At 46.0% G+C, this 24,917-nt stretch overlaps 1 protein-coding gene across 1 annotated transcript; it reads left to right on the forward strand.

Annotated features, from left to right (window-relative positions):
* Nucleotides 1-23,789, forward strand: LOC147604439 (transcription factor RF2b-like). The gene is made up of 4 exons (XM_086794862.1): nt 1-1,489; nt 1,600-1,732; nt 1,823-1,907; nt 23,123-23,789. Exons 1-4 carry the CDS (start codon nt 654-656, stop codon nt 23,377-23,379), a joined length of 1,311 nt encoding a protein of 436 aa, XP_086650988.1. The 5' UTR covers nt 1-653; the 3' UTR covers nt 23,380-23,789.
* Nucleotides 23,790-24,917: the final 1,128 nt, after the last annotated feature.

Here is a 24,917-nt window from a genome sequence, read left to right on the forward strand (position 1 = left end):
ACCTCTCTTCAATGGTAACTTACAAGGGATCCCTTTTTCTTTCGTTCGTGATTTGTTTGTTGTTAGGCTGTCTTCGCCCTTTGCCCGAAATCTTCTCTCACTCATTGACTTGTGGGGGCAGGGGATCTCTTTTTCTACTCAAATTTCGAGGCTTTAAACTCCCTGAGACTCACGGAGTCTTTCCCCCCACCAAAACACACTTTCTTGTTGACACAAAAGGCATCAGACCAGACCTACATTCGTCGCCTTCGTCAGTTTCCGCGTTTTACAATAAACTTATCATCATCATCAAATCTCATCTTGAGCCTCCTCCTCTCGCACTGTGTGTCTCCACTGTAGCAGCCCATTTTCCCTCTGCGTCTAGATCTGCCAGTAATTAGCTGAACTGCCATAGTGGGCACATTTGAAAAGCAAGAAGATAGCCTTCAAGGCTAGCCATTGTCTTCGAAGGTTCTTTTGCAACGCAATTTTCCGAATGAACTGAGTTTTTTTGTTGCCTCACCCATCAGCAACATTCATACAGAAGCTGCCATGGCTTTCACCATCTGATCTACATCTAAACACGGAGTCTCAAATTCTCTGAGTTGTTTGTACAAAATCGGCTTTTTTTTTTCCGTTTGTGTGTGGTGCTAAGTGCCCTATAATACATAGGAATGGATGGCTTAGGGCATGGCTATGATGCCTTTGTAGAACGCCTACAGTCTGATTTTGCCACTTCAAGTGTTGCGGCTAAGGGCTCGAGACAAAATGCAGACAATGCTTCCCAGCATGAGTACCCTCCTTGCCCTTCGAAGTACATGAGCTACCCTTCTTCATTAAATGCATTCACAGCGAACAAGGAGCCCTCTTCTTCACTTTCGAGTTCATCCATGCACAGTGGGTTTGATGTGGCTAGGCAGGAAAATGCGGTACCCCGGATGCCAGGCCAAGGCCAGGGCATGAGCACCGATGTGAGCCTCATGCAGGGCATGAGCACCGATGTGAGCCTCATGCAGGACATGCCCCCACGTCATCGAGGGCACCGCAGAGCTCAATCAGAGATTGCATACCACGTACCGGATCATTTGTCGCCTGAGCATGAACCCAGCTTGCTAGAAACCCCAACCATATCAGATGAAGCAAGTGATGACCTGTTCTCCATGTACATTGACATGGACAAAATAAACTCACACACGGCAACCTCTGTGGCTTCGCATGGTTCCAAGTCTTTGTCAGAGACGTATGCTCAGCTTGTTCCCCAGCCACACCATATGCGGAGTGCTTCTGTTGATGGGGCGCTTGCAACAGGCTTAATGAACAGCAGTGGTGGGGTCCCTGCTGAATTGCAGGTACATCATCGTAAACCGCGGCATCAGCACAGCAATTCTATAGACGGTTCCATGCCTATCAAAGAAGAGTTTATCACCTCTGAGTTACATGAGGCCAAAAAAGCAATGCCTGCTAACAAATTGGCAGAACTTGCATTGATGGATCCTAAGCGTGCAAAGAGGTTAGAGAATGTTTCCATCTAATACATTGTGTGCCTTGGATCAAGGTACATCAACCATAGGAAAACCTACTGCTACATTTGGATCATAATCTAAGTTAAGGTGTGAACAGGATTCTGGCTAACCGACAATCGGCAGCTCGTTCGAAAGAGCGCAAAGTACGCTACATTTCTGAATTGGAGAGGAGAGTGCAGACCCTTCAGATTGAAGCAACAACACTCTCTGCCCAGCTTACCATATTGCAAGTAAATCACCTTGCCATGTGAAGTAAATTCTATTGCTAGACTCTTTTGGTGTTTAGACATAACTTATTTATAATTGTGTTTTTCTTATAGAGAGACACCTCAGGCTTAACATCTGAGAACAATGAACTGCGGCTTCGGCTCCAATCTATGGAACAACAAGCTCAACTTCGTGATGGTACTACTTACTTTTACTTTCATCTCTAGGGATGTGTGTGTGTGTGTGTGTGTATGTGTGTGTGTGTGTGAGAGAGAGAGAGAGAGAGAGAGAGAGAGAGGTGGGAGCCGAAGATGGGCATTGGCCAACAATGGGAGCTCCATTGATGGAGCGACTACCCCACCTCTGGAGAGACCATCCGAACCATATGGATGGATTTCATTCACAGTGAGAGGGCGCTTCGAGCGCTTGATTGGCGAGTTGAAGCGCATGCAGGAGAGGCGAGATGTGTTTCTTCGTGCTTGGACCCTCGAACCCTTCCTTTTTAGTAAGGACAGACGAGTTTCCTAGCATATTTGAAACATGCAACCAGTATGATCGTGCTATGATCTGTGATTGCTCGCATCATCTGTTGGAACATATAATGCACTCATGTCTGCCGCCCTCTCGAAGGACTGCGTGGTGCTCTTTGTTCCAAAGTTTGTCGTTCTCTCTCTTCGTCGAAGCTCGCCATAGTAGGTGGAACCGATCCCGTCAAGTGGGAAAGACTCCGTTGGACACCCACACGCTTAATAGCACAACTTTAAAACCACAAATTTGAAATGGACAACTTAATACAACTTGAAATTTAAATGAAATGAAATGGAAAGATGGACACCAGCACTGGGGCCGGAACGGGCCGACCCCCCCCTCAATATATGATATATTTATTGGGAGTATTTAATGAATACAATGCTCCATGGGTTCCAAGAACCAGATAATGTCCATGTACATATGAAAACAGTACCAAACAAATAGGCTCGAATATCGATGTAGAAGCTCGAAGCAGAACGACCACTTAGTGTGGTCCAATCTCTACGGTCTTGTGCTTTCACTGGACTCCGCGGAGAGCACCTCACTGGTGTTCCGAGACCACGCACAGACAGGCGCTCTCGTACTAACGCCTGGCTCTCCCGATCTCAGCACCTTTGGACCGAGGTTCGCCAATTTAGCTTGGACAACCCGGCACCGAACGGGTGTTGGCCGAGCGGAATGAATCCTTTATCAGATTTAAACATAAAATACTTTATTCAAATCTGAAAATCACTTACTTGTAGATGGTTGATAGGAAAACCAATACCCGTGGTTTGATGAAGCTACCCAGGAGATGCGAAGTCCCCTTGATGAGGACTCAATCGCCTCGTGGTGAACCACCGAGGCAAGTACCACCGCAAAGAAAATCCACAGCCGCCTGCTGTGAGAGAAGAAGTATCCACTTGCAAGGGCGGAGAGGCCTGGCTGCAGCGTGGAGGAAGGAAGATGGCGTGGAGGTGCAGCCGATTGTATCCTTCTGTTGATAGTAGCTACTGTGCAGAGGAGGTGAAGGAGAGGTTGCACAACCTGCTTGTTATGGCCGCCTGCAGAGGAAAAGGCAGCCGTCTCTGGCCTGTACAGCAGCTCAACCTATCGGAGGTGACAGCTGGTAGAAGATGGGTAGTGTGCAGGTAACTTCAACGTGGAGGTGAGGACAGCGCAGCCTGCTGAAATTCAGCCGCCTGTGGGAGCAGCTGCAGCACTTCAGAGTCGCCTCAAAGGGTTAGGCGCAGCAGTACATCCGCCTGGTAGGAGAGGGAGAAACAGTCGCTTGTATGGGTGGTGAAGCAGCCGCCAGGTGCTGTAGACTATAGAGCAGCCAGCGAAGGTGATCGCCGGTTGATGAGCGAACGCTAGATAAAGGCGATGGGGTCCCCACGCTTGAAGGAGGGAGTCCTTTTTAATAGAAATTAAGGTGAAGTTACAACTAAAGATTTCCACGCATGCATGTGGGTGGGGAGTTTGGGTAGGTGACCATGCCCACCCCCACACTCACTTAAAGTGGGGCTCCCCACCTTGGCCCCTAAGTGGGTGCCCAAAGGGGGTGCCCACTTTTAAATAAATGTGAACACCTAATCTTATAAAATAAAGGGTTAGAATATAAAACATTAAAACAACATGTGCGACATACTTACCACCTGTTCACATGCACCAAAACTCGTCAGAATACAGAGCAGACTTCACGACTCACTGACAGGCGTCCCCGCTCAGTAAGTAACACGTCAAGCAGGCAAACACACAAATACATGTCATGCGAAAACAGTTTCAAGTATGCAAATCATGTGTGCATGTGCAAATAGTAACATGGACATATCTCCCGTTCATGGAACAAGTACAAAATATCTGTCGGCACAAAACTGGCACGACATAAAAACATAAAAACCTGGTCTTCCTATGGAGTGACAGTCCCATAGGTAAGACACAGTTCCAGGCACGAGTCTCCCTATGGTGTGACAGTCCCATAGGCAAAACACGGCACGAATACTGGCTCTTCCATGGCGTGACAATCCCATGGGTCGAACACAGTCTAGGTCATACACGGGTGGCACTGGTCTGGCTCCCGTCCATATGACACCATCCTGCTAACACACGGGTGGCACCAGTCTGGCTCCCGTCCATGTCAGCAAAATACTGGCCTCTTCACACGAGACACCGGCCTGGCCTCAAGTGAACGAGACGCAAAAACTAGAGATGGACCAAATGGTCGGCCAATTGGTGACATCCCCCCGGGCTTCTAAAGAGTTGACCTCAACTGAAAAGCCTCAAGATATGCCTGCAACAATTGCGGATAATCTGCAAAATAATCCTCATTTACCCACTTGGCATCAATAGGCAAATAATTCTTAAACTTCACAAGGTATCTCCTGGAAAGCTTTCCTGCAGGTAGCTTTCTCTCCTTGTGAAAAACAATCTGTTCTGGCTGGAGGATCTCCTCAAGCTCTTCAATTTCTGGCGGATCTTCTGTGACAAGCTCATCAGGATCTGGCCCCACATATTTCCGAAATAGACTCACATGAAAAACATTGTGAATCTTCCAATGACTAGGTAAAGCAAGCCTGTAGGACACTTCATTGATTTTGTGAATCACCTTGAAGGGTCCATAATAGCGAGGAGAAAGCTTAGGATATGATCCTTCTCGTCCTGGCCTCTTCTGAAGCCTAGCCTTCTCAAATTTCAGCAATACCCAATCACCTTCTTTGACTTCCATGTCCCTTCTATGCTTGTCAGCAGCCATTTTATGCTTATCCTGAGATCTTGCAATGGCTGTCCGCACCTGACCAAAGGCAACATCCAAGTCACGAACATATTCATCAGCTGCAAAAATCTCATCCTTAGTACGAAGGATGGGTGGCAATACCACTCTGCCATAAATAATCTCAAACGGAGCCTTTCCTGTGGAAGCATGGATTGTATTGTTGTAGGCAACCTCAACAAGTGGAAGATACTTCTCCCATGCACTCTTTTGATCTGCCACATAACACTTCAACAAATCCAACACGGCCGAATTTGCAGCTTCACTTTGGCCATCCGTTTGGGGATGATAAGCTGATGAAAACTCAAGTTTAGTACCCATATTATCAAACAAAGCCCTCCAAAATAGGCTTGTAGTCCTGGGATCTCTATCCCCAACAATGGATTTAGGCATACCATGATGCTTGAAAATATTAGCAAGAAAAAGCTTTACCATATGATCAGCTTTAATGGTTTTCTTGACGGGCAAGAAATGAGCTTGCTTGCTAAACCTGTCCACAATAGTCCAAATAGCATCATTCCCATGCTGGGATCTAGGCAAATCCATAATAAAATCCATCGTGATACTTTCCCAAGGTTGCGAGGGAATAGGCAATGGCTGAAGCAAACCTGGAGGCTTTTGCCTATCAAATTTCACCTTTTGGCAAGTAATACATGCACGCACATAAGCCTCAATGTCTTTACGCATGCTCGGCCAAAAGAAATACCTCTGAATCATGCGAGTAGTAGGCATAATACCTCTATGACCAGCATATGGTGGAGCGTGACATTCGTCCATAACCTTTGGACGCAAATCCTTCACCACACATAGGCAATTATCCTTCATAAGATAACCCTCGTTGATAACATAAGAGGCATGTGAATGACCAGCCATCAAATCAGTCCATATATGGCAAAAATCAGCATCCAAATGATACAAATCTCTCATAGCAGATAGATCTCCATGAGAGGCCACTGAGACTGCAGTAATATAAGGCCTCCTAGATAGTGCATCGGCCACCACATTTTTCTTTCCTGGAGTATGCACAATCTGAAAATGAAACATGGAAAGAAAATTTGCCATTCTCATCTGCTTCTTTGAAAGCTTGGTTTGAGATAGAAAGTATCTCAAGCTTTGATGATCTGTCTTGACTACAAATTCAGCCCCAAGAAGGTAATGTTTCCAAATCTTTAAGGTGTGAATTACAGCCAAGAGCTCTTTCTCATAGATATCCATATGAAGCTCAGCATCATGCAAACGACGGCTCTCGTATGCAACTGCATGCCCTTCTTGATTTAGGACAGCTCCTATGCAATCACCACAAGCATCACATTCAACCACGAATGACTTGTGCAAGTCAGGAACAATCAATACTGGACCACATATGATCGCATGCTTGAGCTGCAAGAAAGCATCCTGTTCCTTTGAAGTCCATTTGAAAGCAGTTTTCTTCTTAGTGAGATCATGTAGAGGAGTGGCAATCATAGCAAAATGCCTTATGAAACGCCTGTAGTACGAACATAATCCCAGAAAACTACGTACTTGATGTACGTTTTGCAATTCGGGCCAATTCCGAATGGTCTCTATCTTTGCAGGGTCCATTGTAACTCCATCCTTGGATACAATATGTCCCAGATAATGAATCTCTGAAAGGAAAAACTCACTTTTCTTGGCATTGACGAAAAGTTTATGCTTTCGCAACTCTTCGAACACTGTGACCAAATGAGTTCCGTGTTCCTGCTCATTCTTGGAGAAAACCAAGATATCATCAAAGAAGACTCTTGTAAACTTGCGATGGGGTCGGAATATCCTATCCATCATACGATTAAAAGTAGCAGGAGCATTGGTGAGACCAAAAGGCATTACCAAGAATTCATATAATCCGAAGGCTGTCCTGAATGCAGTCTTATGGACATCTTGTGGCACCACGCGTATCTGGTGATAACCACTCTTCAAATCAAGTCTGCTAAAGCAAGCTGAACCATCAAGCTTATCCAAGATATCATCAATACGTGGAATTGGAAATCTGTTCTTGATGGTAAGCTTGTTCAAAGCTCTATAGTGTACACACATACGGAATGATCCGTCCTTCTTTTGAACAAGAAGCACAGGAGAGCAGTAAGGTGAGGAACTGGGCTGAACCAAACCTTTCTCTAAAAGCTCGTTTACCTGCTCCATGATTTCTTCTTGTTGTGCAGTACTCACTCGGTATGCGGGTTTGTTAGGAGGAGAACTACCTGGCACAAGATCTATGCGGTGATCTTCGGGCCTTTGGGGAGGTAATTCACCTGGCAACGAGTCAGCAAAACAGTCATTGAATGCATTAAGAAAATTCAGCCTATCATTAGACATAGCATCCACATTTTGATGATTTGGCACAAGACTATCACGCACAAAAACCAAGTACGCTGAAAGACTCTTTTTCATTGCTTTATTAATTTGGATGTGTGATACAAGTGGGATGGAATCCCCTTCTTTGCCAGCATCAATAAAATGCATGCGGTCTTTATGCATAAAAGAAATCATATTGGACTTGTAATCTTTGCGGGGCTCAAGCCTATGGTGCCACGGCTTGCCCAACAATACATCACATCCATTCAGTGGAGCAACTAAGAAATGCTCATTGTCAAGGTAGCCCTGGATATGGATACGCAACTTCCCTATCAAAGGAGTAACCTGCACCTCTTTACCAATAAATGCAGCTTCGGCTTCAATCTGAGGTCCCATGTTTTCAACCTCAATACCCAATGCAGCTGCCATTTGCATAGAGATGAAATTGTTAGTTGCACAGTCTTCAAACATGAAGAGTGCGGGCTGATCCTTGATTTGCCCCCAAGCCTTGCAAACCATACGCTCTTTTGCATCATGACCTGTATTTCCTTGCACATCAGGAACTACATGTACATTTGCTTTGGTGTGCTTGTCCTCGTGCTTTGATTTGCGATCTGGGCATTGCCGAAACATGTGGTCTTTGCTACCACAAGAAAAGCATTTTCCATTCTTGGCATATTGCTCTCTTTGCTCCGGGGTTAAGCCGAATTTGTTCTTTCTTGGGCCCTGTTCTTTAGATGTGTTATTTTCAGCTTTACCACCCTTGTAAGGCTCCCGGAAGTTCTTTTTAGGTGGCTGTCCACCCTTTTGCTGATTTGGGACAGCCTTGTCCTTCCCCTTGGAACCTCCTTGATCTTGCTTAATCTTGAGCACCAATTGCTCCGTAGCAAGAGCAAAAGCTGTGAGTTGTTGCAACGTATGTTTCGGGTGCAATTCAATGCCCGAACGGTATGCTGGTTGCAGTCCAGAACGAAACTTCCTCTTTCTTTCATCCTCAGTGATTAGCATGAAGGGAGTCACTTCCAGCAACACTTTCCAGAATTTGTTAACATACTGTTGCACACTCTCATTATCTTTTTGTTCCAGCCTGTCCCACTTTTGAGTGAGAGTTTGCTCTGCATTGGGTGGCAAGAACTGAGCATAAAATCTATCTTTGAATTCCTTCCAAGTAGAAATGGGATCCTTGGTGATCTTTTCAGTGATCCACCAATGAGCAGCAGTCCCTTTCAAAAACATGCTAGCATGGCGCACCTTTGATTTTTCTGTAAAGTCCTCATCGCTAAAAGCAATGTCGAACTGTGCCACAAACGCTAACACCTTAGAAGAATCATGTTCACCATGAAAGACATCAAATTTGACAGATTTATCACCTGCTTTGAATTCCTTGAGCTTCCTGGCATGAGGCTCATGGTCTTCTCTTTTTCTTTTCCCCTTATCCAACGGGGTAGCCCTGTCTGCATGGGCTCCATGGGCCGTCATAGAAGCTTCATGAGGCACGGTGGCATGTGCTCCACGAACTCGAAACTCAGATGCATGTGACTTACCTGCATATGGCATGGTCTCTCCATGAGACAACTCAGAAGGCAAAATTTTTCTGGAAGTAGACCTGTCACCATGAGATACATGTCTTGCATGCATGTGACTTTCATGCCCTCCATGAGCACTGGTATACATATATCTGTCAGGCTTAGTGCCTTGGGGAGAGGATGCATGACGAGAGGTGATAGTCACCTCTTCCTTTTGCATAAAAGATTTCAGCCTTTGGGATGCGGGATCTCCATGCTTCAAACGAGGTGGATTTCTGAATTTCAGCTCTCCGTCATCCCCCTCTTTGATATCACCTTTGCGAAGGAGATAGGCAAGTGCCAACTCCCTTGGTTTCTTGCCCACTTCACGAGCCATTGATTCAAAAGTTACATCAACCATAGCATCAGCCTTCCTGGCTTCAATAGCACTTTGTAGATGGGGATCTTCATGCAAAAACTTTAATTCTTGCTCTTGAGCCTGCAAAAGTATTCTCATATGTTCCATTTCAGCCCTTATAGCATCAGGCTCTTGTTCAAGCATAACTGTCTTTCCTGGAGACAGTTGACCCTTGGATTCACTATCCATAACCCTTTCAAGGGGCTTGTGTCTTCCTCGCAGGGCATCAGATCCACGAGAGGCACTAGATGGACCCCTCGAATTTGGCACTTCCAAAGGGTTGCCTTGGCTGTCCATTGTGTTTAAAGTTTGCTAAAAGCGGGATGTCCAGTACACAGGTTCGTTTCCCCACTAGGAAGAGGGAAACAACCGTGCTCTGATACCAATGGAACCGATCCCGTCAAGTGGGAAAGACTCCGTTGGACACCCACACGCTTAATAGCACAACTTTAAAACCACAAATTTGAAATGGACAACTTAATACAACTTGAAATTTAAATGAAATGAAATGGAAAGATGGACACCAGCACTGGGGCCGGAACGGGCCGACCCCCCCCTCAATATATGATATATTTATTGGGAGTATTTAATGAATACAATGCTCCATGGGTTCCAAGAACCAGATAATGTCCATGTACATATGAAAACAGTACCAAACAAATAGGCTCGAATTTCGATGTAGAAGCTCGAAGCAGAACGACCACTTAGTGTGGTCCAATCTCTACGGTCCTGTGCTTTCACTGGACTCCGCGGAGAGCACCTCACTGGTGTTCCGAGACCACGCACAGACAGGCGCTCTCGTACTAACGCCTGGCTCTCCCGATCTCAGCACCTTTGGACCGAGGTTCGCCAATTTAGCTTGGACAACCCGGCACCGAACGGGTGTTGGCCGAGCGGAATGAATCCTTTATCAGATTTAAACATAAAATACTTTATTCAAATCTGAAAATCACTTACTTGTAGATGGTTGATAGAAAACCAATACCCGTGGTTTGATGAAGCTACCCAAGAGATGCGAAGTCCCCTTGCAATCGCCTCGTGGTGAACCACCGAGGCAAGTACCACCGCAAAGAAAATCCACAGCCGCCTGCTGTGAGAGAAGAAGTATCCACTTGCAAGGGCGGAGAGGCCTGGCTGCAGCGTGGAGGAAGGAAGATGGCGTGGAGGTGCAGCCGATTGTATCCTTCTGTTGATAGTAGCTACTGTGCAGAGGAGGTGAAGGAGAGGTTGCACAACCTGCTTGTTATGGCCGCCTGCAGAGGAAAAGGCAGCCGTCTCTGGCCTGTACAGCAGCTCAACCTATCAGAGGTGACAGCTGGTAGAAGATGGGTAGTGTGCAGGTAACTTCAACGTGGAGGTGAGGACAGCGCAGCCTGCTGAAATTCAGCCGCCTGTGGGAGCAGCTGCAGCACTTCAGAGTCGCCTCAAAGGGTTAGGCGCAGCAGTACATCCGCCTGGTAGGAGAGGGAGAAACAGTCGCTTGTATGGGTGGTGAAGCAGCCGCCAGGTGCTGTAGACTATAGAGCAGCCAGCGAAGGTGATCGCCGGTTGATGAGCGAACGCTAGATAAAGGCGATGGGGTCCCCACGCTTGAAGGAGGGAGTCCTTTTTAATAGAAATTAAGGTGAAGTTACAACTAAAGATTTCCACGCATGCATGTGGGTGGGGAGTTTGGGTAGGTGACCATGCCCACCCCCACACTCACTTAAAGTGGGGCTCCCCACCTTGGCCCCTAAGTGGGTGCCCAAAGGGGGTGCCCACTTTTAAATAAATGTGAACACCTAACCTTATAAAATAAAGGGTTAGAATATAAAACATTAAAACAACATGTGCGACATACTTACCACCTGTTCACATGCACCAAAACTCGTCAGAATACAGAGCAGACTTCACGACTCACTGACAGGCGTCCCCGCTCAGTAAGTAACACGTCAAGCAGGCAAACACACAAATACATGTCATGCGAAAACAGTTTCAAGCATGCAAATCATGTGTGCATGTGCAAATAGTAACATGGACATATCTCCCGTTCATGGAACAAGTACAAAATATCTGTCGGCACAAAACTGGCACGACATAAAAACATAAAAACCTGGTCTTCCTATGGAGTGACAGTCCCATAGGTAAGACATAGTTCCAGGCACGAGTCTCCCTATGGTGTGACAGTCCCATAGGCAAAACACGGCACGAATACTGGCTCTTCCATGGCGTGACAATCCCATGGGTCGAACACAGTCCAGGTCATACACGGGTGGCACTGGTCTGGCTCCCGTCCATATGACACCATCTTGCTAACACACGGGTGGCACCAGTCTGGCTCCCGTCCATGTCAGCAAAATACTGGCATCTTCACACGAGACACCGGCCTGGCCTCAAGTGAACAAGACGCAAAAACTGGAGATGGACCAAATGGTTGGCCAATTGGTGACAGTAGGAAAATGCACTTCCTTTCCAGAGTGCAATCTGACCATCCACTATGCGTGCGGGAGACTTCCGGGGGCTAAAAATTACTGTCCTTCTAGGGATAGGAGTCACACCGAAAGGGGTGGTCCGTCGGAGTTTAGAAACCAACCACACAAGCGAGAAAAAAATTTTCTTTCTTTTTTTAAAATGGTTTTCTGGCTGAGTCTTCACACTTGAAGAAGGCTCTGATACCAATGTAACATGCGGAAGCTTGGTGGAAGAATTGGTAACTTCAATGCTCAGAATTCAGCAATCATTCATGACAAATATAACACACAACATAGAAGAAGATGTGCAGAGAGGGAGAAGAAGACACGGTATTGGGTCCTGAATACCCTTTGTAGGGCCCCCACCACGAATGGTGTATGTGCTGTATTAGAATGATGTAAATCTGAAAATAAAGACTGGTTCTTGACCTGCACTTCTTCACTGTGGTTGAGCACCTTTCCCTTGGCTGTCCTGGCCCTTGGAACGCAGCAACCTTTGTGAATAATGAGATGCTAAGACTGATTTCTAGACTGGGTATTTATATCCGTCAAACCTGCTGGTGGGCCTGTTCTAAATTCCCTCCATGACCTGGTCCTGCTATAAAATGATATTTAAATCATTGCTTTCACACTGCTGAATTCTCGCCTTTTTGTGCTGCTGTCCAGCCACTGGTTGGAGCTGTCTCAGCCTGTGCAGGCTGGCTGCCCCGGTGGGCTAGCCCACGTCCTGGCCAAGCCTTGAGGCTGGCCGACTAGGCTGCCCAGGCCTCCTATCCTGGCCAACAGGCTGGCCAAGCCCTAAGGCTGTCTGCCTTTCTGTCCAGGCCACCCTGAGGCTGGCCAACAGCCATCTGGCTCTCTTGGGCCTCTTGGCCCTCTCTAGGGGGGCCTTAGAGACCTCCCATGCAAAGTGAAGGGAGTCTTCACTCCCTTTCTGGGGTAGCCAAAAGGGCTGCCTCCTCCTCTACATGCAACCTACATGCTCATACAGTTGCCCATCTCTGGTTGCAAACCAAACACTGAGGTCATCTGACATTATTCCAGAGGGAGACAATGCACACTTGACCTCGGACGCATAGAGTGGAACGTTGGTTGACTTGTCTCTCGGGCTGGGCTCACATGGGACGAGTCTCCACTCTAGGTCGTGCACCTGAGGATGCCGTAAATGTCTGGAACATGCGTCCTGGATCAGAGCGAAAATGTGCCAGCTGCTCCTGGACCTTCTGCTGTGTCGAGAACGGATGGCCGCGATCTCTCTATGGTGTAGCCGTGGTGTCTGGTAGCCGGCTAGTCTGGGTCGTTGCCTAGCTCGAATCTCCTCTGCTCTCGCTGAGATGTCACTCCCAATGTGTGTGGCTGGGCTACTGGTGCCAATCTCTGGAAGAAGTCAGTCTCTGGCTGAGTTGAGTGTGTGCGGGAGGGGGGGGGGAGAGAGAGAGAGAGAGAGAGAGAGTGACTTGAGCGTGTGCAGTAGGCTCAAAACGCAGCACGACCAGCACGAGAACCTTGAGCGCCCGCCGCCGAATAGAGGCTGTCACATGCACGTAAGGAAAAGCGAAAAAAAAAAACGATGTTGACGTGCGTCCATTTTTTTACCCTACAAAATCATAAGTGCCATGTTCACTAACGTTTCCAAATGTTAGTGAACGTTTCAAACGTTTGGATTAAATCCAAACGTCGTTCGGATGCAACCTTGGTTCCCTTATGGCGCTTGGATTCTTTTTGTCATAAAGGATGGGATTATGTGCTTGTGTGTGGATTATTGAGCGTTGAACAAGCTTACTGTGAAGAACAAGTTTCCTCTACCTCACATCGATGATTTGTTGGGTCAGTTGGCAGGTGCCAAATGGTTTAGCAAGCACACAACGGAAAATGAGACAAGTGTTGTGAGAAACAAAACGCAGAAGTGTAGAGAGAGAGAAGCTGTATAAACTCTGCTATATACACAAGGATCCGATACAAAATGAAGTGGGGGACCAAGGGTGGTACCCTCCAGTGTTGGTCGGCCAGCCTAAAAGCAATTGATAGCAAGATTGCATGTCCATGATTGAGAGAGAGGCGAGTCGGCTAACAAATATCCAGTCGGCCAAGACAACAACAAGTCAGCCATGTTAGGAGGAGTTGGCCAACAACAAAGGGCCCCCACGACCAAAAACAGGGAGAAATAAACACGGGAAAATAGGGAAGAATGGGAGAAACTCCTGGACGGACACACCCACAACAAAGGCCCTCACTGAGCAATATGTATAGACAGGAGATGATTGCTAACACCCCCTCTCAGGTCTTGGATGTGGAACCAACCCCAGAGAGCTGGAGTGCTACCGGAGCATAGCTTGAGGTAGAGACTTCGTGAAGAGGTCGGCCACATTATTCTTCGTCGAACAATAAACAAGCTAGATGTCACCAGCTAAAATCTTCTCACGAACAAAGTGATATTGTATCTCTATGTGCTTGGTCCGGGCATGGAAGACCGGGTTCTGAGCAATAGCTATACAGCTCTGGTTATCGCACTAGATGATCGTTGGATTCTTCTGTGGAAACCCAATCTTACCAAGTAACCTCCGCAACCACACAACCTCGCAAGCAACACCACAAGCAACCTAGTACTTGTTGGATTTACTTAGTTAGCAAGCTAATCATCAATAGATGTAGTGATAGCTTGTGACAACACTAAGCTATACATCAACACATGATTAAGTTAGAGAACACTCAACAAGGAGCCAAAATGGTGACAAGAGCCAAAGTTCACAAAGTAACACTAAGCTTGAATTAGACACAAAGTGCATACAACAATGCTAGAGCTCTCACACACTAGAGAAGGTGTAGAGACCATGCTTTTATAGGCCATGTGAAGGGAGGCGTCTAGATCACACCCACTTGCCCACTTGCCCCTCTCATGCCACCTAGAGGAGGTGCCTTGAATGATGGTCAATGACCATGGGTTACAAGTTAACCTGTGGTTTACACCTTAGCCCATACTCTAAGCATTAATGTATCTAACCCATGGATACACGCTAAGTAATGGATATAGATCAACCTATTCTCAACACCCTCTCTTGATCTACATACATACCACGTAGGGTGTGTAGATCAAGGAATCACTTAGGCACTTAGTACCACAAAGAAAATACTTTCACAAAGAAACTAACTTTCACAAAGAAACTAACTTTCACAAAGAAACTAAAAGGCCCAATCTGAATCAACAAGATTAGCCTCCTCTTCAGATTTCTTTGACTTTGTCTTTGTCTTTGTCTTTGTCTTTGTCGGTGTTGGTGGAGTTTCCTTTCTCTTCATCCTTCTTCTTTTTCCTGCAATCTTTGATCATATGCCTCTTTTTTCTGCAGTAGTAGCAGATTCTTGGAGTCTTCTTTTTATCTTGGTCTGTAATCAAAACCTGTTCGACCAATAGCTGAGGTGCAGTTGAAGACGATGGACTTGCCTCCGTTCTTGTTTCCTTAAGATTAAAGAAGATGCTGCTAAGACAAGTGTGAGGTTAGGTTGATTTGAAATGACTGAAACACATTGTTCAAAAGTTGGAGGCATACTACCATGGTTAGTTAGTACGAAAGGTACGGTACGATAAAATACGGTACTAATTGATACCTTAAAATTTTTTGAGGTACGGTACGATATTAGTACGTTAAAAAAAAAACTTCCTAAACTTAAAAATTGTAGACAAGAAGTTACAAAATAGTAGAACCATGAACATAATGTCATCATGCCATTAGAGTACAAAATTGCTACAAAAGGATAGGCCAAAAACTCATGGCATGGGCGACCGCCAACATGCGTACATACATGATACTACATACTACAATACATCATCGATGGGCTAGAAGGAGATAGATGCCCAATGTCTAGAGAGCTATAACATATCAAAAGTCTACATCATCACCAACATCTGCATGAACATCAACATGATCACTACTAGAGTGTCCATCAAGAGAGCTCTCTGAAGAGGACTCTTCGAAGGTGGACGAGATACTCTGGGGATCATTCTCGCTAACTAGGTTGCCATCATCATCAAACAAGGGCTCTCTAGGCAGTGGGGTATCATCATGAGGGGGCAATGGAATATCATCATGAAGGCGGGGATTGGAGCTCGAGGATCCCCGCCTCACATATGTGCAAAGGCCACCCTTTGCCGATGTCGAAGGCGGAGGCCTATGAACTCCAACTGCTCGGTCCCGTCCATGCTGACTCCTAGTGCTGCGAGTATCTGCTGCCACAAGCTCACTATAGAGCTCCATGAAGATTGCCTCCTCCTCCTCATCAGGTTGTTGATTGACACTTGCAAAGTTTTCACTCGTCAACGTGAAAGTGTCAACATTGACCTACACATTAAGGCACAAAAGAGTCTGTACAGTGTACACAAAACTTAAAAGTTATGAGTCATGACAAGTTAGAGTCTAGACTTGTCACTTACTTGCTTGGGACTACCTATACTAAGAATGCCCTGCATCATGCGCAAGTTAGTGCGGCACTAGACCAACCGCTCCAACTGTTGTGTGCTCAGTCGATTGCGTATCCTCGTGTGTATGAGAGAATAGGAACTCCAGTTCCTCTCACATGCACCCGTAGAACAATCCTGGGCTAGGACCCTTAAGGCTATGGGTTGGAGATGCTCTAGTCCATACCCAAAATTGTCCCACTAAAAAAGGGGCTTCACAAGTGACTCCCTCCTCCAGCAAGTGGGAGACGAAAAGGAGGTTTGACCTCTTTGATCAACATAGCAGCCCAACTCCTCTAGAAAGGCATTGTGCTCATCAACTGGCACAGCTCGAAGCATATATGCATCCCGATCTTGTCGAAGCTCCCTATCGGTGTAAACTACTGGAGACTTGTAGGTTGGATGTACTAATGCTGCAAACCCGTGGATTGGTTTGTGCATCCACCTCCATCTCTTCTGTGCAATCTCCATGATTTGTGCTCGCTCATCAAATGTAATGTCTGTGCAAGCCTCCAACTCCACAAGGGCAGCTCTAAAGAAGTGGACAAGAAGGCCCATGGTGGACCCCTCGCAATCTGTCATCCGCAAGAGCCTATAGAATGGAGTCATAGCAATGACAATTGCTCGGACTCTAGTCCAAAATCTCTCCTCTAGGCAAAAGCGTTGCATGGCTTTGGCCTCTTCAGTGACGTGCTCATCCCATTCGTTCCACATGGTGGAAACAACTGTCTGGCGAAGGGCGGGCCTCACATCGTATAGACGCTCCAAAACCAGCCACATGTAGGCAAAGCGGGTGGCCGATGGCTTCTTCAAGTCAAGCCTGCTATGCTCACGAAACATAGCAAGCACCTTCACCTTTAGCATGAAGAAGTTGACAATAGATGTAGCTTGTTGCACAATCCTCTTCACCCACCCGAGCTTCGCCACATCCTCCATGAGTAAGTCAATGCAATGACTCGCACATGGAGTCCACACAATGGTGGGGAATTCCTCCTCAAGCAAGCGGCCCATGCGTTGACAATTTGATGCATTGTTAGTGATGACTTGCACCACGTTTTGAGCCCCAACCTACATGGTAGATAAATCATATGAGTTGAGGGCTTTGCACAAATGACAAAATCAGCCACACTTAAGTAAAATAATGCTTACCTCTATGATCGCTTGCCTAAAAGGCGGTAGATGAAACTCCCGGTAGTCTTTCTCCCCCTTCTCCCGGTGTCAACCGCACGCAAGAAGTATGTGCCAAGCGGGCAAGACACAAGGATGTTGATAATGCCACGCTTCCTTTGATCACTCCATCCATCTGTGAGAATAAAACATCCATACTTCGTCCATGCGGCTCGAATTGGGTCAAGGGCTCGATCAATTCTCTCCTTCTCTTCATCAATCTTCCTCGTGCGCATAGCCGTGTAAGAGACCCCCGTCCACCCCTCACATGGGTCCACATTCGCAATCGCCGTCACCATCTTCTTCCATTGCTCCTTTTGGAGTACATTGAAGGCAAGATTGCATTCGATAATGGTGCGAGCAATCTCTATCTCCGCAAGGCGTTGCTGCGCCTTAAGGAATGCAACCGAACCTCTCACACTTGTGACTTGGTGGAGAGAGGGTTGCACCCCTTCACGCTCCACCACCCTTTGCCTTTTGCCCGGTGCGGAGACGGACCGTGCATCCGTGGAAGTGGCAGTGGAGGATACACCAATGAAAGAGCCGGTGGCCGCTTCATCATGTGCCGATGGTGGTGCCGGTGCGTGTGTTGATGATGCTCCTCTACTTGAATTTAAGCCGCCACTCATCTTCCACGAAATGTCATCGACAATGCTTTGCGGAATCTCCTTGCATGGGGCAACTTGTCCCCCAATCTTTGAAAGGTGCTGGAGAAGCCTTGTTGTTCCACTGGTGTATGACTTGCCGCAATATCGGCATGTCCAATGATGGGAGTTGGACTTCTTGGTGTCCTTCTCCACATTGAGGCAATGCAAATCAAAAGCCTCATGCTTCTCCCGAGGCATGATGGATAAGAGAAGGGCTAAAGCGTGGAGTAGAGGAGAGAGCGTAGAGAAGATGAAGTATGGGAAGAGCTTGGAGGAAGAGAACTTGGAGTAGAGGCTCAAGTGGGATGGAAGGAGCTTGGAGGAGGGTGGAGGAGAGGCTTGGAGTAGAGGCTTGGTCCTTAAGGCTTGGAGTAGATGGAGGGTGGTGGAGGAGAGGCTTGGAGTAGATGGAGGAGAGGCTTGGTCCTTGAGGCTTTTATAGAAGGACTCAGGCGAGATGAAAGGAAAACAACCAAAAAAACGGGCAGAAAACGGCCAAAAAAAACGAGCAGAGAACGGCTACTTCCAACGGACAGAAACAGGCAAAATTCGTACCTGATCGTACGGTACCGTACGGTACGATTCGTGCGTACGGCCAGATCCGTACGACGTACGGAACTAAGCATGCATACTACATAGAAGCACAAAGATAGCTTCTTCTTCTAAGATTGTAACTCTTGCTCCAGAGAGTTGGTCGATGAGACACCTAAGATCATTCATATGCGTGGCAATGGATGTCTTTTCAGCTTTTTCTAACCTATAGAGACGTTTTCTGAGAAACAGTCTTGCTGCTGCTGTATTGGTTTGACTAAAAATAGCTTCTAGTCAAAGCCAACCTTCATGAGTACTAGATGCTGAGCTGACCTGATGTATTTGATTATCGCTAAGACCACTTGTGATGAATGATAAGGCTTTTGCATCACTTTCTTTCCATTTTTGTACTACCTCCGGATTTCTTGCTGTGGGTTTCCTTTCAATCCCACTTGCAAGATCCTATAGATCTTTATCTATTAAGGCCATTTGCATTTTGATGGCCCACGTGTGATATTTAGTGCAATCAAAGTGGTCATTTCTATCAAAGAACCGACCCTGGTGACTTGACATTTAGGAAAGAGCTATCAAGGTTCCTAGTGCATTATCGTGCCAGTGTGATCTTTGAAGTCTATTTCAAGGATCTCACACATTCATCATAGTCATCTTTGCTTGATGCTTGGATCAAGCATCCCAACATGGCGGAGTGTAGGGCGCTATCTTATATTGGAGGTCAAAGAGAGAGAGAAGAGCTGGCATGGAAGTGCTCACAAGTGTGCATCGATCCTATGCGGTTATCAACAAGAAGCGGAATAGTGTAGATGCTTTAGTTGCATGAAGAGCTATTGTAGTAGCTATTAGTAACTCCCAAATGGGGCGTAACGTGAGTGCCACATCTTGCATCCTCTCCATAGCAGCACCCACACTTAGTGTTGGCTCTAGTAGAAGGCAAATTTTGGATATACCAATGATGTCGGAGCATTGTGGGTGATAGTGTGGTCATGCACCAAGGCATGATCACCTAGTTGACGAAACTACTAGAGCCTTAATAGAAAGGTTTTTGGAGGAGAATTATTGTGCCTCACCAGATTCCATGAGAGCTTTGTGCAAGAGGGTCGCAGAGATGTGTTCTTTGAGCACGACACTTGCTTAACGAAACCACTAGAGCCTTAATAGAGCCTTGTGAAGGGAGGCGCCTAGATCACATCCACTTGCCCACTTGCCTCTCTCATGCCACCTAGAGGAGGTGCCTTGAATGATGGTCAATGACCATGGGTTACAAGCTAATCCATGGTTTATACCTTAGCCCATACTCTAAGCATTAATGTATCTAACCCATGGATACACACACTAAGTAATGGATGTAGATCAACCTATTCTCAACACACCCTCTTTTGTACTCTGCCTCTGTAGAAGACAAGGCAATGGTTGGCTGCCTCTCTTGCTGCTCCATGAAATAGCTCCTCCGCCAAGGATAAATCCGTAGCTTGATGTAGATCTCCTCGTATCTGGATCTCTTTCCCAATCTGAGTCACTCCGACTTTGAAGTTTGACTCGTTCTGTTGTTCCCTCTCTAGTGTCATAGAAGACTCCAAGATCCTTCGAACCCTGCAGATACTGCAAGATGCGCAATCTTGCGTCCCAATAAGTCTTCAAAGGCGTCTGCATGAACGAGCTTAATAGCTCCACGGAAAAGCTCAAGTCCAATCTGGTGTTCAGCAATCAAATCAATGAACCAACAAGCTTTCGATACAGAGAGGCATCAACCTGCTCACAAGGATCATTCACTATAAGTTTGGTGTTCGGGTCCATTGGTGAAGTAATAGGCTTGCAATTCTCCATCCCAAAGGTCTCCAGTAACACATGAACATATTGTTGCTGAGAAACAAAGAACCCTTTCTAGGTCTGCCAAATCTCCAATCCCAAGAAGAAATGAAGTAAGCCTAAGTCGGTCATCTCAAACACCTTGGACAAGGTAGCCTTCGTCACTGCTAGTGCTCCACATGACCGCCAGTGAGAATGAGATCATCCACATAAAGGATAATCAACGTGACCAAACCGCGTTTCCGAAAGAGATACAAGTTAGGATCTGCAACCGATCTGTGAAAGCCTGTCCGTAGAAAGAAGGAATCAATATTCTGATTCCAAGCCCTGGAGCGTGCTTAAGACCATACAAGGCCTTCTGCAACCTGCAAACCATCTCCTTTGATCCCGGAACCTCAAAGCCTGGAGGCTGCTCAATATACACCACCTTCTGCAAGTCACCATTAAGGAAGGCAGATTTTACATCCATCTGAAATACAGGCCACTGTTGAGAAGAGGCAAGGGCGAGAATTGTCCGAATCGTGGTCATCCTCGCTATCGGTGCAAAGGTATTCTCATAGTCGATGCCAGGCCGCTGAGCATAGCCCTTAGCCACAAGTCTGGCCTTGTGCTTGTCCACCGACCCATCAGATGTATACTTGGTCTTAAAGACCCACTTGACATCAATGACTGACTGTTTTGACGGCCTCGGAATCAACTCCCAAGTTTTTTTCTTCTCTATGGCATTTAGTTCCACTTGCATGGCTTTCCTCCAAGCCTCCTGAGAAAGAGCTTCCTTAACGGAAGTGGGCTCTTTGTCCCGAATGATACGAGACATCAAAGCATAGTTCACCTATAACAGCTCCTCTGAATGACTTTTGCCACGAACTCTGTGCGATCTTCAAGGTCCATCCGCTGTGGTCCACTTGGAGGAAAGCTCCGTAACACCCGACTCTCGAATGTTGTCTAACAACCACTTTGGTACTCGAATAGAACTCGAGTCTCTTGATGCTATTGAGGCTCATCTCCAGTCTCGGGCTCAACCTCTATAACTGATTGAGGCTGTCTAGCTGAAACAATAGACTGGGAATCATCCTCATACTCATCTCGTTCTCCAAGAAGTGGCGGCTCATCAAGCTAGAACATGCTCATCAAAGACAAGTGGAAGAGGCCATGGGGAGCCAAAGTGGCCGAGGTGGTTGGCAAAGAAATCAAAATGCAAATACCATATAGAGTGCTATTACTGTGGCACTTTGGAATGTAAACATAGGCATCACTCCCAAACACACGAAAATGGGAGACATTTGGTTTCTTGCCAAAATAAGCCTCAAATGGAGTCATCTTTGGTACTGAAGTCGTCGGAGATTGGTTGAGGATATGGACAGCCGTAGCCATAGTCTCTCCCCAAAGTGGACGAGGAAGATCACGATGCTCCAGTATCGTCCTCGCCATCTCCACCACAGTCGGTTCTTATGCTCAACTACTCCATTCTGTGAAGGCGAACGTGTATTGGCCAGCTCCCGCTTGATGCCATGTTCCGCACAAAACCGCACAAAAGCATTCGAAGAGAATTCTCCTCCTTTGTCAGCCCGAATAGTCTTTGCCTGCAATCCAGACTTCTTCTCCACCATAACATGCCACTCCTTGAACCGAGCAAAAGCTTGGTCCTTCTGGGACATGCCACTCCTTGAACCGAGCAAAAGCTTGGTCCTTCTGGGAAAGAAAATAAACCCATGTAAATTTGCTACAATCATCAAGCAGCAGCATAAAGTACAAAGAATCTCCAAAGGATGGGGTCTGCATAGGTCCACACAAGTCATCGTGTACCAACTCCAAAGGTTTCGAAGCCCGCCTAGGAGCCTGCATCGGAAAAGATTCCTTGTGTTGCTTACATGAATGCAAGAACTACAGTGTCTTTGCTTGTTGCCAACATCCCGTCGCAGCGCATCCACATTCAAGTGGCCAAAATGGAAATGCCACCAATCACCGATCTGAGTGCCTGTCATTCAGAGAAGAGAGTGCCGAGAGTTTGTAGATCCCATTCTCCACTCCGCCTTCCCAAACAACTTGGTCTGTTGCTTTGTCCTGTAGAGCAACAAAATGCTCATCAAACTCCACCTGGATGCCAGTCTTGCAAACCTCATGCATTGACAAAAGATGAAAACCAAGTGCTGGGACGTAAAGAATGCGAGAGGAATGCTTCCTCCTTTGCCATTGGGAATAATCCCTATCCTGTCCTCACTTTGAACTGGGATAGTGGAATTGTTACCAATGAAAATGCGACCTGGCTGTCGTCGAAGATCCTGTAATAACTCTCGCGAAGGAGTCGTGTGCTTAGAAGCACCACTATCGCGCGAATCCACTCCCGAGTATCCGTGGCAGTGAAACCAACTGCCTGTACAGAAATCCTGAAGTTGCATTAACTCTAGTAAAAAACAAGAAAGTGGAGAGAGAGAGATTAAGAAAGAAAAAAGGCCAAAATGACCTATGAGATCAAAAAGTTACATCATGTCCATGAAATACATCATCATGGGTACTAAAAATAAAAATCAAAGAAAGTAATAAGAGCTGAAATGAAATGTCAGATATGATCCCAAAACAAAAAGTGTCCAGCTTACATATCACCCTAAAATATCCCGCATAGGACGCTGCAACATGGCACCCAATGTAGTAAAGCTGGGCCAGTGGGAGAAAGTCCTGTGGTTGGTGGGAGGTGATGGTTCTGATCCTCCCGATGGGAGAAAGTTCTGTGGTGGTGAAAACTTAGAGAGAGAGAGAGAGAGAGAGAGAGAGAGAATTTTACATAATGAGTTGTGAACTTAATTACACATCTATATTGCTTGTTGCAGCTCTGAGTGATGCATTAAGAGAGGAGGTTCAGAGATTGAAGCTCGTGACTGGGATACCCAACACCGGAAATGGAGAGACAATGCCTCATGGAGCTGGACAACCACACAATCAGCAATTTCACCACTTACAGCAGCCACAATTTCAGCACTTACATTATGGATTTACCAACCAGTCGCAACAAAACGATCACTCTCGTGAATCTGAAAGTCATCAGGGTTCGGCGACAGGTCTTGATCCTTCAAGGATGACGGAGTAGTCCATGGCCATGGACCCTTACAGATTCTGTATGAATATTTAACGTTCAAGCCTTCAAAAATCCTTAGTCAGCTAATTATTAAAATGTATTGTAGGTTTCGTGGAAGTCTATGGCCACCACCGGTACTTATAGATTTGTACGTTCTCAAGCAACACTAGAAATGGTTTACTATGGATTGTTACATACAGATTGCCCCCCCTTTTTTGGGATGGGCGGGGGACACTACTCGTCGATGAGAATGGGCGGGGGAGATTTCTTTTTTCGGATGGGTCGGGGAGACTACTTGTCGATGAGAATGGGCGGGGGAGATCTCTCCCTTTTCCACTCCGTGTAAAGCACCTGATTGACCTAGGTCTAACTCTTATCTTCACAAGGAGTATAATTTTGATGTCAATATGAATATGATATATGACATGACTCTGTTGTCTATTGCCGGTTGTGCTTATGTGCCTCTCTATCAGGCAACTGTAGAATAAGGCTCATAAGATGTTGATGTGTATATATACATAATTATAAATACAATCACCATAAGGCACCAAAAAGATTGATGTGTCAGGTACCAGAAAGAATCTGTTGCCAATCTTTGTCGTTGCGAGGACTAGTCTAGTGGTCAGATTTGTCGATGGTAGGTGTACAATTCATGATTGGAGTAGTATTCAATACTCTAAGCTATGGGCTTTATAGGTTGGATAGGTATGAGAGATTAGTATATAATGATTGTTTAACTACTGTTGCTACATGTGCTGTGAGTGATGCGGAGCTATGACATGCTCACTTTGGTCACTTGAATTTTGGCAGTTTGTTGTGTCTTAAGCGATGGTGCCATGAGGCTCGTCAACAAACACATATGTGGAGTGTGTAGCGGACATCATTCCCGAAAGATGGATCAGTAAGGGTGGTTCAAAATTTGCAGCTATAGTGATGTATGTGGTTCTATGAGGACACCATCGATTGGGGGATATCTTTATTTTGTGACTTTTATTCATGACTACTCCAAAGGCACACTTGGGTGCTGTATGTTAATCATGGAGGCCCATATGCATTAAGGAATGCCATGGATATACATGATTAGGAGAGATTAGAGCTTAATAAAAATAATTAAGTCAAGCATAAGAGATTAGCATAATGACAACTTAATAGAGGAGAGGTTAAGTGTATTTCTATAGACGTCAGGTATCTCCTCAATCAATTCCTACATTCTCTTTCTTGATTCTAGGTCCAAAGTCAACATATTCTATGTATTCAATGCTCCCTTGACTCCTACTACAACTTGTGGATTCATGGTGAATTCTAGAGCTAGTAATAACTGATGTAAAGTGCCAATGTTATACATGATATAAAGGCATATTCTATGTACTCAATGCTCCCTTGTCTCCTAGTACAACTCATGGACTCTCGACGAATTCTAGAACCAGTAATAATTGAGGTAAAGTGCCAATGTTATACATGATATTAACCTTAGACTATTTGACTCTTACATACATGGTTGACTGGAGACATTTGGTGAATATTATGTCTACCACCCAACAAATCCCTCG

Source organism: Cibotium barometz, chromosome 61 (genome assembly GCF_041138505.1).
Source record: "Cibotium barometz isolate CiBa-2024 chromosome 61, ASM4113850v1, whole genome shotgun sequence".
NCBI classification, from domain to species: domain Eukaryota; kingdom Viridiplantae; phylum Streptophyta; class Polypodiopsida; order Cyatheales; family Cibotiaceae; genus Cibotium; species Cibotium barometz.

Coding starts and splice junctions, on each gene's coding strand:
- LOC147604439 (XM_086794862.1), top strand. CDS start 654: ATGGATGGCTTAGGGCATGGCTATGATGCCTTTGTAGAACGCCTACAG. Junction 1,490..1,599: donor GATCCTAAGCGTGCAAAGAG/GTTAGAGAATGT, acceptor AGGTGTGAACAG/GATTCTGGCTAACCGACAAT. Junction 1,908..23,122: donor ACAAGCTCAACTTCGTGATG/GTACTACTTACT, acceptor TGCTTGTTGCAG/CTCTGAGTGATGCATTAAGA.